Source organism: Astatotilapia calliptera, chromosome 23 (genome assembly GCF_900246225.1).
Source record: "Astatotilapia calliptera chromosome 23, fAstCal1.2, whole genome shotgun sequence".
Classification (NCBI taxonomy): Eukaryota; Metazoa; Chordata; class Actinopteri; order Cichliformes; family Cichlidae; genus Astatotilapia; species Astatotilapia calliptera.
Genome location: NC_039323.1, coordinates 29,024,761 through 29,044,271, shown reverse-complemented (window position 1 = coordinate 29,044,271; position 19,511 = coordinate 29,024,761). Strand labels below are relative to the sequence as shown.

At 39.1% G+C, this 19,511-nt stretch overlaps 1 protein-coding gene across 3 annotated transcripts in view; it reads right to left on the bottom strand.

Annotated features, from left to right (window-relative positions):
- The window catches only part of ncam2 (neural cell adhesion molecule 2), a 162,157-nt gene that overhangs the window by 93,024 nt on the left and 49,622 nt on the right, over positions 1–19,511 (bottom strand). For all 3 annotated transcript variants that reach the window (XM_026160121.1, XM_026160119.1, XM_026160120.1), the window contains 2 exons: positions 15,953–16,070; positions 6,583–6,752 (listed from right to left, as the gene is read on the bottom strand). In XM_026160121.1, coding sequence (XP_026015906.1) covers positions 6,583–6,752; positions 15,953–16,070 — 288 coding nt within the window. The remainder of the gene's footprint in view (positions 1–6,582; positions 6,753–15,952; positions 16,071–19,511) is intronic.

Sequence of the window (19,511 nt, the reverse complement as noted above, 5' to 3'; positions counted from 1 at the left end):
CACATTGTTAGTTCATGAAAGACCAAAAAAGATGGTTTGCTTTGACGCCTCTTGGCAGACAGTTAATGCAGGAACAAGCCTGCTTATGCAGCTAAACAGTATTTTCATCCTCTCTATAGTAATATTTGACATAAGGCTCTTTTCCCACCCACTGACAGGTATCAGAAGGTAAAATGTGGTACTGACTGTATCTGATAATTATAACCTCTGCATTTGTTGTTTCAGCTGTGCCGATCCACAAAGCAAATGTCAGCACAGATTCTCTCCTGTCATCCCTAATGCCTCTTGTAATGTTCCAGAGTTTAGAGGGTTTAACTGAAAAATCATTTTTGTTATTTTTATGGTGATGTAATTTACTGTCTTTGCTGTCAAGACTTGTTCTTGGCTACATGCATGAAGAAACAGAAATGGTAGATTCAAGTGAACATACATAGGGAATAAACCCCCCAGAAAAGAATGTATTTGTGATGTGTTCAGTGAACGTGTGCAAATTACAGAATGAAAAACCCATTAAAGTGGGTGCTGTGTTTCATAGACTACTGACAATGGGGGGAAAAAATGCAAACTGTGGCAAACGCTTAAGAGTCTGTCTGCAGATAGATGAAAATCTCTGCTTCTGTGATAAATGTCTCCCGGTACAGCTGCTGAGTGTTGCAGGGAAAATGTAGGATCTGCTTACTCTTTTTCTGAAACCTGACATTTACTGTTGATGCTTCAGATAGCTGAAGAATTATCTTCTATCAAACTGTATCGCTGACAACATTTAGCCATGGAAGCTGTCAAAAACGTATACTCTGCTGGTCAAAAACTGTTGCTGTAGCTAACAAAAGTTACTGTGCAGCAATGCTTAGCTAACTGCTAATATTGCTATCCTAATATGATGAGAGCGCCAATCATAACACTGTGTTTGTTAGCACTCCTTTTTCAAAGGGATCTCTTTCATTCTAAGACTCTGTATTTGCATTCAGAGACTTTAAAAACATAGCTTTGCATGCTGCCATATAAATGGGCTCTTTTAAAGAGTGTCTGAAACAATCCATTTTAGCACGTTTCTTACAGGTCACCTTGCTTACAGCCCATTTTCTTCTTCTTTTCACAGTCTTTGTAGAAGCTTTTGCTTGTTGGCATTTTCATAATTTAATTAAAAAAGATAAACTTATAAAAGATAAACGTGCATAAAGATTGCAATCCTTTTTCGTTCCAATCTCGATAAAAGTGACTTATAGCTCATAAAAATCCCAAATCCAGTATCTCAAAGTGTTCCTAAGATCAATCAGGATATATACACTGAACAAAAATATAAACGCAACACCTTTGTTACTGCTCCCATTCCCCATGGGATGGACGTAGAGACCTAAAATTCATTCCAGATACACAATATAACCATCCCTCCCAAACAGTGGTCACAAATCAGTCCAAATGTGTGGTAGTGGGCACATCTGCCATATTGAGATAATCCATCCCACCTCACAGGTGTGCCACATCAGGATGCTGAGCTGACATCATGAGTAGTGCACAGGTGTACCTCAGACTGCCCACAACAAAAGGCCACCCTGGAATGTGCAGTTTTGTCTCACAGTAAAATGCCACAGATGCCACAGCAATGAGGGAGCGTGCAATTGGCATGCTGACAGCAGGAATGTCAACCAGATCTGTCGCCCGTGCATTGAATGTTCATTTCTCAACCATAAGCCGTCTCCACAGGCATTTCAGAGAATATGGCAGCACATCCAACCAGCCTCACAACCGCAGACCTCGTGTAACCACACCAGCCCAGGACCTCCACATCCAGCAGGTTCACCTCCAAGATCGTCTGAGACCAGCCACCCAGACAGCTGCTGGAACAATTGGTTTGCACAACCAAACTGTCAGAAACCGTCTCAGGGACGCTCAACTGCATGCCCGTCGTCCTCATCGGGATCTTGACCTGACTCCAGCTCGTCGCCGTAACAGACTTGTGTGGGCAAATGCTCACATTCGATGGCGTCTGGCACGTTGGAGAGGTGTGCGCTTCACGGATGAATCATGGTTCACATTGTTCAGGGCAGATGGCAGCTGAGAATGTCCCAGTTCTTGCATGGCCAGCATACTCACCGGACATGTCACCCATTGAGCATGTTCGGGATGTGCTTGACCGGCGTATACGACAGCGTGTACCAGTTCCCACGAATATCCAACAACCTCGCACAGCCATTGAAGTGGAGTGGACCAACATTCCACAGGCCACAATTGACAATCTGATAGACTCCATGCGACGATGTGTTGCACTGCATGAGGCAAATGGTGGTCACACCAGATACTGACCGGTTCTGGGTCCCCAGACCCCCAATAGCGCAAAAAACTGCACATTCCAGGGTGGCCTTTTGTTGTGGGCAGTCTGAGGTACACCTGTGCACTACTCATGATGTCAGATCAGCATCCTGATGTGGCACACCTGTGAGGTGGGATGGATTATCTCAATATGGCAGATGTGCCCACTACCACACATTTGGACTGATTTGTGACCACTGTTTGGGAGGGATGGTTATATTGTGTATCTGGAATGAATTTTAGGTCTCTACGTCCATCCCATGGGGAATGGGAACAGTAACAAAGGTGTTGCGTTTATATTTTTGTTGAGTGTATATATATATATATTCTATACAATATAAAAAGAAGCCTGTCGCACTTCTGAGGTGTTATTGAAGCCTGGGTTGTGGTGTTCAGGTCAGGCGAGGTGGCTGGCCAATCAAGCAAAGTAATAGTATGGTCAGCAGATAATTTGGTAGTAGTTTCGGCACTGTGCCAGGTGATAAGAAATTGGCATCTCCACAAAGCTCGCATGCTCTAAAATCACTTGGTAGACAGCAGTGTTGACTTTGGACCTGATAAAACACAGCAGTCCATCTGCCAGCACCTGCACCAGCAGATCACATGTCACTCTAACTCAGGCGTGTCAAACTCAAATACACAGTGGGCCAAAATTCAAAACTGGAACAAGGTCGCGGGCTAACATTAATATTTATTGGGAAAAAAAATCTTCCTCCAGATTTAAGAATGAATCTCTTCTAATGGACTCAAACAAGTTTTGCTGAAAAACAGAATATGGAACAAGGAAAGCTTAATACTAAACAATATATATATTATTTGTATAATACCAGTAGGCCAGCTCTAATAATAATTTGGTATGGCTCGCGGTATGGCCAAATTTGGCCCGCGGGCCAGAGTTTGACACCTATGCTTTAACTCATCACTGACTTCACCGTAGACTTCAAACACCTTGGATTCTGCTCTTTGCTCTTCCTCCAGACTTTAAGAACTTGATTTCCTAAAATACTGAACTTACTTTCATCTGAAAATAAGAATGTGTCACAGAACCTTTGGTTTAGGAGTGTCTTGATATAAGGGGTGAAACAGTTGTTTGTTGGCTCTGACAACATGCACATGTTAGTAGGTGTACAACAATCACCATCACACAAACGTTCATGCTATTAGCAACAACATTTGCTAAAAGCCATTAAAGAAAAAAAAAAAGCAGATCTGAAAGGAACAAAATTAGTTTTGCAGGTTTGATGGATTTACATTTTGACATAATGGTGGTAGATAATTAGTAAAGAGGAAACTCTCACCAGATCCCAACTCACGGTTGTTTTTTTTTTTTTTTGGGGGGGGGGGGGGGGGGGAGTTGGGCTTAATCAGGTCAGTTAGTTATAACCTTTAAAAAGAAGCACCCTTTACCTCTAAATTTGGTTGAAATGTGTGATGGAAAATTTTTGTTTCACCTCATCTAACCTCTGCGTACTATTGATATGCAATTGTAAATTTCTTGTATAACGAAAGAGTGTATGAAGACGGGAAAACAAATGACTTTAAGATTTGCTCAAGGCCATGATACACTTCATTATCAAGCTGGTGCCTAGATGATGGCGAGGATTTCACTCCCAACCACTGAATAGACAAAGATTGTATCCGCACAACGGCTTTAAAGGAGCTGTTATTATTTTACCTGTTGGTCAACGCTGGTACAAACCCCGTTTGCATTGTATTGATCCCTTTGCAAGGGTTTAACTTTCTTTCAATAAATCTCAGAAAATCTGTTTGGTTTCAATGCTTAAATTATTTTTCCGCAACAAAAGAGAAGAAGTGATTCATGATTTTTTTTTCTCAAAAAAGAGCTTGGCATTTTTACTAAATTAAATAAATAAAATCTTATCCATACATCCATCCATTCGCTTCCGCTTATCCTTTTCAGGGTCGTGGGGGGCAGTGGAGCTTATCCCAGCTGTCTTAGGGCGAGAGGCAGGGTACACCCTGGACAGGTCGCCAGTCTATCGCAGGGCTAACACACAGACACATTCACACCTCTTTTCAATTTAGAGTTTCAAATTAACCTGTCCCCACTAAATAAAATCTTATTTGGTTGTGAAATGTTAGAATGTGGACATATAATGTCGACTAGCCCTGAAAGTCATTTTTTAAACAATAACAAATTTAGTTTTATAAATCTCATGTCATTATGTGCTTCTGTCACTGGAAACAACATTAGCAGGGCAGCGGGCCTGATGGCAAGAATGGCCTAAGCTCTAATCTCCTGTTTGTTTGATATTTATATTTTATTCCTACATAGCTGCCGTAGAGCACCCACAATTTGGTTTTAAATGTACAATGAAAATAAAAGACTATTCTCTTCTCTTCTATTGTTGGCATAGTTGAACTGTTGATAAAATACACCGTTTTACTCTTTAATAGAATTTAAGATATGTTTTCTAGACTATTTTTGAACGAAACTGATGAAGACAGCATTCAGGTTTTACTTTTTTTTTTTTTACCAAATCTCAGTGTTGTTTAGAATTCTCCAAAGTGATCTGTAATATCTTCTCAACAATATTTGCTGGGTAGGAAAGTTAGTGGACCAACAAAGTCATAAAAGTCATTAAAGTAAATGGAAATCCACAGAGAAATTGTTGAGATATTTCAGTCCAGACTAAAGTAATAGAGTGACCAACCAAGCATCCCTTGAGCCACTCTTCTAGCATGTCTAACAAGTACATGCAGCTATTCCTTAATAGTATGGATTTTCTTCTACAGCAACAAATGACTCATTGCCTGAAAAGCAGGACAAGTTGACATAATCCCCGAAGACTGCAGGCTTCAGCCTTTTACAGCTCATGGACTGCTCTTGCAACTTTACAGAGCAGCCAAAAGACACACACTGTTTCCTGGAGGCCCCCAGATGTGAACATCTTAGAGTGTATAAAAGCAAACACCTAACAACAAACATGTGCAAACAGATCTGTGAAAGTGCCACAGAAAAAGATGAGGCTCACAATGGGTTACAGCGCCTAAACACGAGTGAAGCGCACATACACACCTGCACACACCTTGTCTAACTTAAAATTCCTGTTTTCCTCCTGCCTGTGCTGTCAAGGGTAATAAAACTAACTTACAACTGCGTTCTCCCACCACACGGCCTGGAAGCAGAACTCCTCCCACCCCCTTAACTTCTTCATTTAAATGTGCATTTTGAAGAACAAGCGCTTTTCACATCTCCAAAGGATGTTGATGACTTGAGCACAAATCTCCATACATTTTCATGAGCTAGAAGCAGCGCTATCACGTCGATCTGTGAGGAAATAGCTGGCAGGTTTATGAAAATATAAATTGAAATTTTTTATGAGGAGCGCAGTAATTGAAATATGAAGCAATAAATGAAATATTTATTTTTTAACAGAAATATATCACTTTGATAAAGCTGTTATTGGTGTGGGCCGACTGTCATATTTGGACATTTTTTTCTGCATTTCTTTATAAAATGGAATTTGTGGATGTCCTTACAATAAAGCTTTATGGATCAACATAAAACACTGTTTACTGTCATGGGTAATGCTATTACATTTAAAATCTTTGGTGGGGCACCAAATAACAGATAATGGAAAAAGAAAACAAACCCTTTAAAGTGATAGGAAGGGATTTTTTTATGTTAGTCCTGGTTTGGGGAGATAGAAGGAACAACGTGGTTTTTCTTACACTTATCAGTTGGTGCTCAAATAACACTAAAATGTTCCAAGAAAAAGTCCCCCAAACCATTACACACCAACAGACTGAACTATTGATATGAGGCAGGACAGAACCACACTTTCATGTGAGTCGACCAAAGACTGACTCTACCAGGAGAAGAAATTAAGACAATTTTTATAGTCTTCTGTTGTCCAGTTTTGGTGAGGTGTCTGTAGTTTCCGTTTTTTAACTGACAGGAGTGGTACCCGTAATTATGAGCACTGTTGAAGAGATGTATATAATAAAGTGGCCAGTGTCTGTAGAAAATTAGAAAATTAAATTTAATTAAACCTTATTAATATTTTATATATTGTTCTAAAACCTTCATATTTCTTGAACATGTCTTATTATATTTTGATTTTGATCCACAGTGCCTCTTACCTTATGGATCTATTTTATCTTGTTATATTATTGTATATTTTCTTTTACTAATCTTTTTGACATTATTTGCACTATTTTTAATAGTTGTGATTAATATCTGAAAATTTAGGATAAATAAACTGTATCTTATACAACTATAGTATTTTACTCAGATTGCATGCTTACCAAACACTTTGAGGAAGAGCTCTCTTTCCTGGGATCCTGCCTTATTGGTGGCTCTGCAGGAGTAGGTGCCTCCATCACCCTGCCGGATGTTGCGGATGGTTAACATGCTCCGCCCGCCATCAAGCCTGTTCAAAATGTACTGGTCCGATGGCTCCAGCTGCTGCCCTTTCCTGCACGAGTGAAAAGCAGAGGCACATAAGTAAGGAGTGGAAATATTTGGCAACTACCTCAAAACTGACACTGAACTCCTAAAATATGAATGCGTCAGTACACGTTTGATGTTACAGATGTATAATCTCTGTATTTTGGGTGTCAACCGATCCCATAAAAATCAGGCAAAGTGCAGACACCTCGGCTTTGAAACTATTTCTATCTATAGCAGGTAAACAGGTGAAAACATGACGGCACTTTTTATAGACACTATTTGAAGTGTGATGAAAGGATTGTTTTGGATAAACAGATCAGGCAATAATTGAAATAACAATTGCTCGATGAATAGTTTGTTGTATGTCATCAGAGTTGTGAAACTCTGCCATGCAGAAAAGTAACATCTTTATCGTGTCAGTTACAGGCCTGCCAGCACTCACTAGTGTTGCTGTGAATGTTTTCTTATGGACTGCAATGCTCACTAAATGACTCCGGTGTGGTGCGGAGATGCATTGCTGACTTAATGTCTTTTCTTACTGGGCTCTGTGGGGAAATTATCCAGAAAAATCAAACTGATAAATTGACGCATGTCTATATTTAAGCTTCATAACAAAATCATAATAGTCTGACGCATGTTAGCTGCCTCCTCCGCTTGTTTATTTGCAGCTAGTTAACCAGGCGTGTAGTCTAAAAGGTTCAAGGGATAGCTTTGTTTTTTTTGATTTAGACAACAGGTCCTTTTACAGCATTTGTAAGTCGCTAAAAATAAGATTAGCTTAGTTACTGAATTCATGTAGGATCAAGCAGCAATGGCACCCAAAACACGGGAAATACCTGTTTACATACATTTAATTTTGTAGCACACAAATTTAATTCTCTGATATGTAACCAGAATTTTCTTTTAAGATCTACTTTCCTATACTGCATATCAGCAAACTACAGACAGCTGAAGTTTGTGTTTAGTATGTGAATACCCAATACAGCCCAATACTTTACTTGTGAGCTTATGGATATTACAACAAAACAAACTTAGTATTGACCTGGGGGACACAACATGGGAAGATCGCTGATGTTGCTCTCCATGTCCTGGATTTGTAAATACGTACCTTTGGTAACATGGTAGCATTCTTACTATGAAAACTGATAATACTGTTGTGCTATTTATGAATATTAATAAATAAAAATGCCAAAAAAGGACAAATTTGGAAGGGACTCTTTAAAACTAACATATACAAACCAGTGTGTACAGTGCAGATTTAACTAGACTTTGTTTTGCATATTGCATTTCCTCAAATAAAATAACTGCAGCCAGTTAAAAGCTGTGTCTCTAATAATAATAAACACTTGGGAAGTGGTTGATGCAAACAAATTAAAGCCAGACAAAATGAATGTTTGTTCATGTCTGTGTCAGTTTAAGTAAACTGTGAGAACATGGGTGCAGCAGTTTCTGGGTTGCTCTCTGGCAAAAGTAAGATCTCTACAGAGATCCAAACTGATCTTTATTATGTGTGACTTACTGCGCTCTGCAGTTTTATCAGTACATGCATTAACTTTACCAAAGCAAATGGAAAGTTTTTTAGTGAAATATACTACTTATTAAAAAAAACCTTAAAAACAAATACAGGCCTGCCTTTGATCCAAGCCCTGGTTACTACTTCCTTCTGATAACTTGTGAAGACCCTTCTTCTGTCATAAAACAAAAAGTTATTGCTTCAACACAGCTTTTCTCTACTTTGTTGTTATAACTAAGCTTTATTGGAGCTTTTCTAGTACTTATATTTAATTTAAGCTCTATGAACGAACCCTAACAAGTAAGACGTTTATGTTCTGGGAGTTTTCATGTAGGATAGCATGTTTAAACTTGAACAAGAGTGCCACAGTCACCATTTTTTGCCCAATTTATGTATTAATTAAGTAAAAATTGGATTTCAGACAGTTCATTATCAATTGAAAAATGGCTCATTTACTGCAGGGTTTGCACTTAGTTTTTCTCCCCAATTCTCACTCAGTGAAATATTTAATCTGCCCAGGGGATCTGAAAGGCTTACATATAGTTTTATGTATCAGTGTGAATGTGAAGCAGAGCATAAACGGATGAGATTCTCGAAATTAAAATCATTAAGGGTTTACATAAACGAACACAAAACAGATAAAGCTGATCTGATGTTTGCAAATGTGCTTCAGCATATTCAGTTGTGATTCATTATTAATCTGCCCCACTCGCAAATATAAAGAAAAGGTATGAAAAGAGATAAAAAAAAAAAACATTTCGTTAAATATGGACAATAGCATCTTGTTTTTTTATTTTATTTTACAAGTTATTTTATGTAATAAATTCAGAACAGATATATCTCAAGTCTTCAGTTCAGGCTGTTATATTATTCACAGTGTATATTTTACTGTTCCACTAAAAAACTCTTATTTTTTTAGAGATTTCACATGAGGGGATTTGAAGACTCAGACACAAATAGACACGAGTGCAGTTATACTGCGTGGTGAGCTCAGCCTCATTGTACTGTAGGAAAAGCGAGAGGGGGGATAATTGAAAGTCGTCAGAGGAAACACCAAAGCCAAGTAATAATAACTCTGGTGAGCCAAAGAGGAAATGAAGAGAGGCCTCATCTTTGGAATGGACAGTGGAGGGCGTGCTGCAGTGCTGAATGTCATTATACTGACTGACTGCTGACAGGTAGTCCATTACCCAAGATGCACAGAGGATGAGGTGAAACCTCGCTCTGACAGGAAATGCAACGGGAGAGCCTGGAATTAGTTAGGAGGGGTGGCATCAAAAGAAAAACTAAATTGGAATGTGATGCGTTGTTTATACCGAAGCCTTTGTTGTGATTTACGCATTTTAATTCTGTAGTCTGGGACTGACACACAGGACTTATTGACCTGGGAAATGAAACAGACTACACAGAAATGTTTGGCAGTCCATGGTCACTAAAAAAGTTCAAAATCTGCAGTCAGCTGAAATGAGACCTTGACAGGTGATTTATATTTTATTCAGTCAGCATTAAAAAAAATAGTACGTGAGCATTAGAGTGAAGTGGGAGCATGCAAGAGTACCCTTTCAAGTAAACCTCGCAGGATGGTATGCTGAAATAAAACATGCAGCACATTATGTACATTATGCAACTGACATCCACTGGGGTTTGGGTGTATTTTAGCTCCATGCTAAAGCACGTATGATATGTGTTATGGTTTTATGGTTTTTCTGTTATGCACTTTTTTCATTTCATGGTGCTAAAAGTGGCAAAACAATTCATAGAAAGAGGTGGATGTTGCTCCAATGTCACCATAAGCCTGTATCTAACCCCAAATGTTACGGAATCAGTCTATAACTGACTGTGCCTGGTCACTGATGACCTTGTACTGTGACACATCTCTTTGCAGTATGGAACTTGACCTTGAACCTTTCTATCTATTCTATTTCTATATAAAACAAGGTTGTCAGGACAAAATGTTGTCCTGCAGCAACTATGTTAATATTTGTTTACTCATTTTTTAGTTTTGATTTTTGCCAGTTTATCTCAAATAATTGCCATTTTTCATATTGCCGATTGCAAGTAATTGCCAACTGGACTCCGTTTAGCTGCAGACTGATTCCTACTGATTCTTAGTGCTCTCTTGATGTACCAAAGTTGCTTTAAAGACAGCAACTGACTGCGAGTGGTCTTCAAAGGCAATGAGATCACAAGTTCGTTTCACAATGTCTTGTTAATATTTTTTCCAAGTATGACTGTGTCATAATAGGTTAAAAAGCACTCGCACAAAGTTAACATGCTAATTCAAATGGTGATGTTGAACTTGCAATTTTCATGCCTCTGATAAAGACTAAGGTGTCTAGGTCTGGCACAAGGTTGTGCCATTATCTACTTGTAGCAGGGTAGTGGCCAAGCCACATTACTACAGCTACACTCCATGAGACTAAAAGTGTCACAAAACCCCAAAATATGTCAAAATAGAATCTCAGTATGACCCACACTTTGAGAGCGAATGACATACTGCCAATGTGCAAGCCTAAGAACCACAGAGCAATGAAAATACATGTGCACAGCAGGTTTTAGTGCCTCAACCTGCTATGTTAGGACACAAAGTTACTCCAATCACATTACAGTAATCCAAAGCATTACTGTAAAAACAAATCAAGTAATCATATTAGCCAGTAATCCCTCACTTATCCCTTTCCGACACACTCACCCATTCAAACCTTCAACTGGTACCGCAAGTTCTTCAATTATCTGCACGATGAGTACTCAGATAAAACAAAATCAAGGGTAATGTTTTTTCTGTGCACTTGGGCTACAATCAGCTGACTTCAGCTGATGTAGTAGGGGAAGAAAAATAGCAGAGCGGTGTCCAGCTTTCATTTTTCGCACAGTACTTTCGACAGCATGCTGTCAAAGTGAGCAGTGAAGAACTCAGACTGATGTCAGAGTATATGCTGACCCCAGCCAAGCATCTAAAGCTTCATTTTCAACAGGCAACAAAAGCAGTTACGGCACCTGTTCCTATCACAGAATCACTGTGGCCGTAACATTTTTCTTTGAAGTGCTGCATTTTAACTTTGCCCTCGGCTTTGTGTGAATTCTTAAACACTTACAAAAAGACCTTGTGTGTGTGTGTGTCCTCATTAGGATAGGCCAGGATGCCAGTGTGTGGAACAAGGCTCATATTGTTAAACGGCAATTGTGTGCCAATGCATCTCAGGTGGTTATGCGAAATAACACAAAATTAATGTGATGAGTGGTGTTTCTAATTAATTTCTACAGGTATAATTAAGTAACATAGCATTTTAACCTTTAAAAAGTAACGAGTTATGTGTAATGCATTACTTTTTGGTGTAATAACCCCGATCTGTTAATGCTCCTAACAAGAATCACTTTGCAAGATGAAAGAATTAGGCTCAAGGATACCCAAGGTAGCGTAAGTGTAATGTCAAGGGGTTCTGAACAAGCATCCAAGTGTGACGAGCTGGGTGTCACCATTATGGTGACCCCTGGTATTCCAGCAGAAGCCAAAATACACCTTGGGCATATCTCTGAGAGACCAGCAGCTTTAAAAAACAAAAAAAAACAAAAACAAAACCTGGAAGAATCTGAGTACTGGGAATGAAAACAGGCTGCCTTCTGACCTGAAACCGCAACACTTCAGAACGGGGGTATCAAATATAAGGCCCAGGGGCCAGAATCGGCCTAGCAAAGCCTCCAATCTGACCCACTGGAAGGGTTTGGAAAATGTTATGGAGGGCATACATTTTAGACTTTTAGATGTGTTTTCATAAGTTTTACAGCTTCCTCCAGTCATACTGCACCAACGTAAATAATTAGATAAACCATTATGAATTTATATGGAATTAACAGTCGCAATGAGCTAACAGAACTTTTTCTGTAATTTTACATGTGTATTTCTTACAATTTAAGCCCAAAGCAGCGTTTCATTATCATGTAGAAAAACTGAGATATATTGTTGAAATTACACTTCTTTTTTAAAATTAAAATATCTCAGGGATTAAATGTGTGATTAAACTTCTTTACGCTGACAGAAATAGGAGTTTCACTGGTCCGTCCCACTTAAGATCAAAGTGGGCTGTGCATGGCCCACAGTGTGAAACGAGTTTGACTTCTCTGCTGTAGAAGAACAAAGAATAAAGTCTCATTAGCTCTCGGTACTACGCTGAGTTTCTCTGAGACTTGGTTTAAACCTTTCTTGATCTTGCGAACATCAAATTTTGTGAATGGCACATCTGACCATGCAAGAGAATTTTATTAAGAAAAAGGTTTAGTCGCTTACTTCTGTGGTTATTCTTAATTGCCTCAGCACATCAGTGAGCACCATGTAAGAGTGAATGCTTCTGTATCTAAGCCTCTTTCATTCTGTGATACTATGAGAAACCTATCAAGATATCTTATTTCCCAGGCTCCTCATTTTAACGGGCTTATTGTGAAACAAAACTCACAACGTCAAACAAAACTCACTTTTACACTTAAAGCAAAACTGAGACTGAGGTCGTTAAGCTGTCACAGGGATTGTCTCAATATAAAAGTAAGGATGGAGATGTGCACTTTGCCATCTTCACACTGAAATATTCTGCAAAATATAACGCCAGCTGTTAAATCATTAAAATTACATTTCACTGTTGTGCTCCAGAGCTGAAAAGCCAAGGTAAGACACCCCGGAGTAAAAGTAATTCCTACTTTTTTGGAGCCCCAAAACAAGGGAGCAAGATGAATGAGGTTTACAAAGTTGAGGCTGCTTCCAGCTGTGCGTCACCTTTCAAATTTTGTTTGTACTTCACAAAGTGATGCATGTGCCTCATTTTTTTCTGCTGTATTCAACCTCTCTTTCAAACAGACAGTTCAGTTCTCATTACATCTGTATTACTCACAGAGATGATGTCACATGAAATGCAGGAGTGAAGAATTCACCTCGCTGTGCTTCATCTTCTGCAGAATTGTGCAGCGCTCCTGTGATGAAGGTAAGCGCTCTGAGAGGTATGTGACCTCTTTGTTAGGGTGATGAATAAAGGCATCTGTGTTTACCATTGATGCACATGCTCAGCATCGGTTTATGTGCTTTTATCTGCTGCGCAGCACTGACCAAGTTACTTAAAAGTACAATAATAATAATAACAGATCATAGGCCCACATCATAATTATGGACTATGAAAGCATTAATTAATGCCCTTTGCTACAGTTCAAATAATGCTCAGCTGATATATTAACAGAGAGCTAATATCTGCTGATATTGGCATATATTCTTTGAATGCCACAAACACAGCTGTAAATGAGTAATCCATGACTGGTTGCCCCTTCCTGAGTCTGGTTCTGCTGGACGTTACTACCTTCAAAAAGGCTAAAAAAAAAAACTACATACAGCAGATGAACAGTTTCCTTAAGAAACAGAAAAAATTCCAGCAAACACCTGACGCAGGATCTGAGAGATGTATCTGGCCCTTCAGTTGATCCATCTACTGTTCACTGAGGCCACATCAGAAATCATCTCAGTGGAAGGGCGGCTGTCAAGTCATTCTTAAGGAGAGAAAACAAGGATAAAAGGCTGAGATATGTACACAAGAACTGGACTGAAAATGTGGAGCGATGAATCCAAATTTTTTGAAACTTTTGGTTCAAATCATCATCAATGTGTATGTAGAAGGTCAGGAGAGAGGTACAACAGTGAGTGTCTATGACCATCTGTAATACACAGTGGAGGCTCTGTCTTGGTTTTAGTTGCATTTCAGTTATTTGTGTTGGAGATCTTGTCAAAATCCATAAAATTATGAACACAGAAAAGGACCATTGATTGATTCACCATGCAATACCATCTAGAAAACATCTGATTGCCATTAGCTTCCTTTTTCAGCATGACAATGATCCCAAACACACTGCCAATGCAGTAAAGCATACCTGGATAGAAAAACACACAATGAAGCACTATCAGTCATGGATTGGCCTCCCTAGAGCCAGAAACATCCAAAGGAGAGCTTTGAATGTCATTCAAGAAACCGGTAGAATTATTCCTGAAGACTACTTAAGGAAATGACAAGAAACCTGCCTAAAAGAGTTCAGACTGTGCTGAAGAACAGAGGTGGTCACACCAAAAGTGGAGCTTCAAGGATGTTAGAATTGCACAAACTCTGTTTTATACTTTATTTCCATGTATGTTTGCACAAATTTCAATAAATTGTTGCAGCTATTTCATTTTCCATTTGTACGTGGTAAATGGTGGAGCTCAAACTCTAGTGGGGAACCAAAATATCTTAATTTAAGACTAAACTAATATGTTGTTGAATTGTTGCCCTCTTTTTGCCCTTTAGAAACGTTGCCAAGCCCACAGTATTTATTTTACCAAATTAACTACAAAATATAGCAATTATGAGGAGCCATGAGGTCACTTGTAAGTCATGTTTGTTTGGATTGTTTATAACATTTATAAAGACATCATGTCTCAAGAGAAGATACTACAGGCTTATTTTCAGTTTATTATGTTTATTCTAGGATTCTATTAAAGTAGCTTTGCGTGATTTCAGAGTTCAAAATAACCCTCATTTATCTCAAACTGGGCCTTTAAGCCCCCTTAAATATAGAGATGGTTTAAACAGCAGGTGGGTAGGGTCAGATCTATAAGCCTGAGCTGACCACAGACCAGGCAGGGATATTCATTCTCAGTGACATCACACAGAGACAAAAACAGGCAAAAAAGAGCTTTGGTGATTACTTTTACATGCACGGACCTCATTACTTGAAACGTGTTTAATATGAGCATCCACAAACTACTCTTTCCAGTAAGTTCCAATAAGGAAAACTGGGGGGGGGGGGGACGACACCATTTTAAGCAAACACTAAAAACTTCAATGGAACAACAATAAAGTGTTATCAATAGATGCTCAGGTGCAAAGAGCTTGTTATGATTGCCTGCCGAGTGGGTGCAAGCTAATTGCTCGATGTCAAGCTGTAGAGAGGATAGTGGAGTGTCAAATGCTCTTTAGGTGCAAATTTTCGCTCTGTTGCTATGTGCCATGGATATTACTGTGTGGCTGCTGAGGGCAATGTGCGAGGGTGGACTATAAATTCCTCAGAACTATGAAAGAAAGTTGCTCTGAAAACAATATATACACATTTGTACATAGGCACGAATGGGTAGTAGGGAACATAATAGCCTGTATTATTTGAAAATTAAGGTTAAATTTGACTTAATTAAGTGACTTCAATCCAGTAATCAATCAAGCAGTGCTGTTTTTGTCCCTTATGTTTTCTAACTGAATATATGGCTATTTAAGGAGTTGAACCTTTTGTGTATGATGGCCTTAATCATTTGGTTCAACATCATTTCCTCTCTTAGATGGATACAGCCATTTTTTCCCAGTCTGGAGTGGAAGAGTGGGCTCGTGTAGAGCTCAGCTCATACTTTATGGGATAAATTGGGGCGCCAATGCAAGCCAGGTTTTATCGCCCAAAATCAACACTGAGCCTCACAAATGCTGTTGGAGCTGAATGGGAGCAAATCCTCGAAAGCAGGCTCCAAGAATCTTGTGGGAAGCATTCCCATAAGTGTAGGCGCTGCTATATCAGCAGATTAATTCTCATGGTTTTGGAATGAAATCATATTAGGGTAGCACTTTCGGGTGTCTACTTGGGGATAAACCTATCCTACATCCTTGAGGGAGCACCAATATTCTTTGGATGTCTCCCAATCCCAATATCTCTTTGAACTTTACCTGTGCCATGTGACTATGGGGTCCGGAGATCCAGAAGTGATGCAAGTAAAGGTGACAGATTCCTGGTAGTCAGCTGTGGCATTGAAGGACTGCTGGAACACTGACAACACTGGAGGGACTGCAGACACACACAAAAAAAAGAAAAAAAGGAAATAACACATGGCGCTATTAGATCCTGAGAGTTAATCAAATCAATCCGGACTGAAAGCTAAAATTGGACTATAATCTAGCAAAACGTTCAGTATTCATAATGCTACATGGTGCAGGATTTTCACAAGAAGCAAATAAAAGACTTTCATGAGGATTGAATTGGCCTTGCGAGTGGCCTGTATGCAAGCGCTGGAAAAACGCTACTTCTGCTGGTAATCCCGTGGGGATTTCAAATAACATTTTGACCCAGCTTTGGTAAAAAAACCCCACAAAGGAACCGAATACACTGACGTGAGGCCATTATTCTATTGTGTGCCTCAGAAATGCTCCGTTAAATCTATATAAACAATGGCAAGACAGAAAATGTGTTTCAACATGAAAAAAAAAAAAAGTGAAAACTAACGCTTTCCTTTTGTGAATAAACTATTCCTGTCAAGCGCTCGAGCTCTGACAATTGTTCCTCTTGTCAGGCCAATTTCTGCAGAATCAAAAGCAGAAGTGCTTTGCTGCCCTGATTTTATAGGTCTGTGGTTTGATGGACATGCAAATGCAAACTCTTTTTTTAGGGCTACAAATGACTCGTATTTATTTACGCAGTGCTTCTTTCACTTTTCTTGCAATCAAAGTGAAATACGACAAGGACGCCCTTTGACAAATCTTTAAAATGTCTTCACAAATCATATTTACATATTTTTTGTTCATCTCCTATGGTTTATGTATTTTTTAAAGCACCTGGATCTTGATTTCTAATAAGAGTTTTCAGATGTATTTTTTGGGCCACCTGACACCACTAAATTCAAGAGAAAGGAGAAACTGGGACTCATATATATACAAAACAGATGGATAAATAGAACCAGAGGCCTGAAGATTGATGCATTTGACTTTGGAGTGAACATTTATTTGCTTCAGTGCCCATACAACAGGAAAGCTTGGACATCAGAATCAAGAATGAACAGATGTGTCCAACATGATTTCATTTTACCGATAACAATGTTTCAAACAGTCACGATGGTACCGTACCTCAGCTGTGTACTGTATTTATTCTTATTGTATTCTAATTTTTGCGTCATAACTTTTGCACTGTCCACTTCCTGCTGTGACAAAACAAATTTCCCACGTGTGGGACTAATAAAGGTTATCTTATCTTATTTCACTGTATATAACCCTCATCTGCATGATGTAAGAGACTGCATGACTCTTACATCATTGTGAGGGAATTTTGGTCCAATCCTCTTTAGAGCATTTATTCATACAAAATGTATTATTCAGGTCATTTAGATTTGTAGGTGGTCTTTTATTTACTTCTTTAGGTCCCACCACAGCATTTCACTTAGGTTAAAGTCTGGACTTTCAGTTTCAACCATTTTATTGTAGATTTGCTGCTCTGCTTAGCATCATTGCACTGCTGTGTGACCTAATTTGAGCCAAGATTTAGATTCACATTTGACTCTAGAATACGTTGGTATACAGAGGAGTTCATGCCCAGGGTGCCCAGGTGCTGTGGCTACTAAATAAGCATTAATCATCCACCACTGTGCTTGACAGCAGCTATGACGTGTTTGGTTTTCACCTAAGTGGCCAAACATCTCCACTTTGGTTCCGTCTGTCCAAAGGACATTGCTCCAGAAGTCTTGTGGTTTGTTTAGATAAAGCAAACCTGACCCATGCTTCATGTTCTTTGTAGCATTCCAGGCAAACCACACTTATTCAGCCTTTTTCTAATGCTACTGTTATGAACTTTAACATCACAACAACGTGTTAACTGGGAGCTGTAGTCTGAGTTGTAGCTCTTGTGTGGGGAGGAATTGTAATTGTCTTTGTCACTGCAGAACGATGGACTTTAAATGCACTCATAATTCTTCCCTGACTGATAGGCAGCAATAATTCCTTCTCTAAGGTCAATACTGATGTCTTTCCTCCTCAGCACTGTGTTAGCACACACCTGTAAGCTACACGTGTGCACCCTCTGCAAACGTTCTGCTTTTATAGAGGTGCTCACACGTGCTGATGATCAATTAATTAACTGCTACCTATCCTCATAATTTCAATGGAAGCAGTAAAGGTGTACTTAGTTTTTCACTGTAGCTTGCCATCGCCAGTGTATGAATGTGTGTGTGAATGGGTGAATGACTGAATGTAGTGTGAAGCGCTTTGGGGTCCTTAGGGACTAGAAAAGCGCTATACAAATGCAGGCCATTTACCATTTTACCATTTCACAGGACTTCAAAGATTCTATTACTCTCAGTCATATATTTTTGCACAAACCATACCAAACTACTAGAAGTTCCCTTTAAATTCCTCTTTGTTTTTGCATGTTTTGCCACTGCATGTACTCTCCTTTGCTAAAATATGCGGTTATATCTGTCTAACTAACTGACATGCATCAGTCAGTGTCCACGTAAATGCGGCACGCTTTGCTAATCTTCCACAAGCAGCTGCATTGGCATGCTGGTAAACAGCAGAGGCCTTGATGACTTTATCAAGAGTATATGGTGAGCGCTGTCGGGAACATGTAGTGTGCCCCTGTCATGCAATCACCTGAGGGCTGTCATCTTGTCATTCAGTGAAAGGAGAGCGGAGGAAGAGCAGGCTTTTCTTCGTCACAAGGGAATGACAGCTTCATGGTGCAAGCATGTTTATCAGGCATCTCAATCCGTTTCACAAGCCTGTATTTACGCTGTACTTTGACTACCACTGTAACTGCTCCGCTGTGGTCCTGACTAGTCACAGTAAGTGATTAATCATGTCTGGAGCAGCTTATTGGAGCTTTGGAACATTTACTCCTCTATTTTGCTTCTGCTGGGCAGTTGACGACTATAGGTGAAAATCAATTAAGTGCACTACCTGAAATCCACTGAGTTAGAATAAGTGAACCAGTGAGTTGCAGTACTGTTGTTGATGTCTGTGGTTTAAGCTTTGAATTCAGGTCCATGAACCACCTAAAGTATCTTTGTGGCCTTTTGTTGTATTGTTTGTATAGTATTTATGGGTTTGTGTTTTCTACTTCTTTTTATTTTTATTTCATTTTGACTTTATGTTTTGAATTTAGTTTAGTTTCCAAATTAAATTTTCTTATTTCAATTCAGTGTTTTTCAGAGTTATTGTATGGAGGGCATATGTCAGAGGCAGGACTGAGAAAAAACAGCAGGTAAAATCAGAGGTAACACAAAGAATAAACACAGAAACATCCACAGCCTTTTGAAAGCTGTTGACTCACAGGTTTGTTTCCATTCAGAGTCTCAATAAACATGTTTATCAATGTGTCATCAGTCAAGGTGTCATAAACTATACTACCTCTATCTTTTTATTTTAGTTTAATTCATTTTCCAACTCACAAAATTATTTCAGTTAATTTGCTTTTTTTTTTTTAGTCTAGCTTTTTTTAAATTTTTGGTTTAGTTTTAGGCAA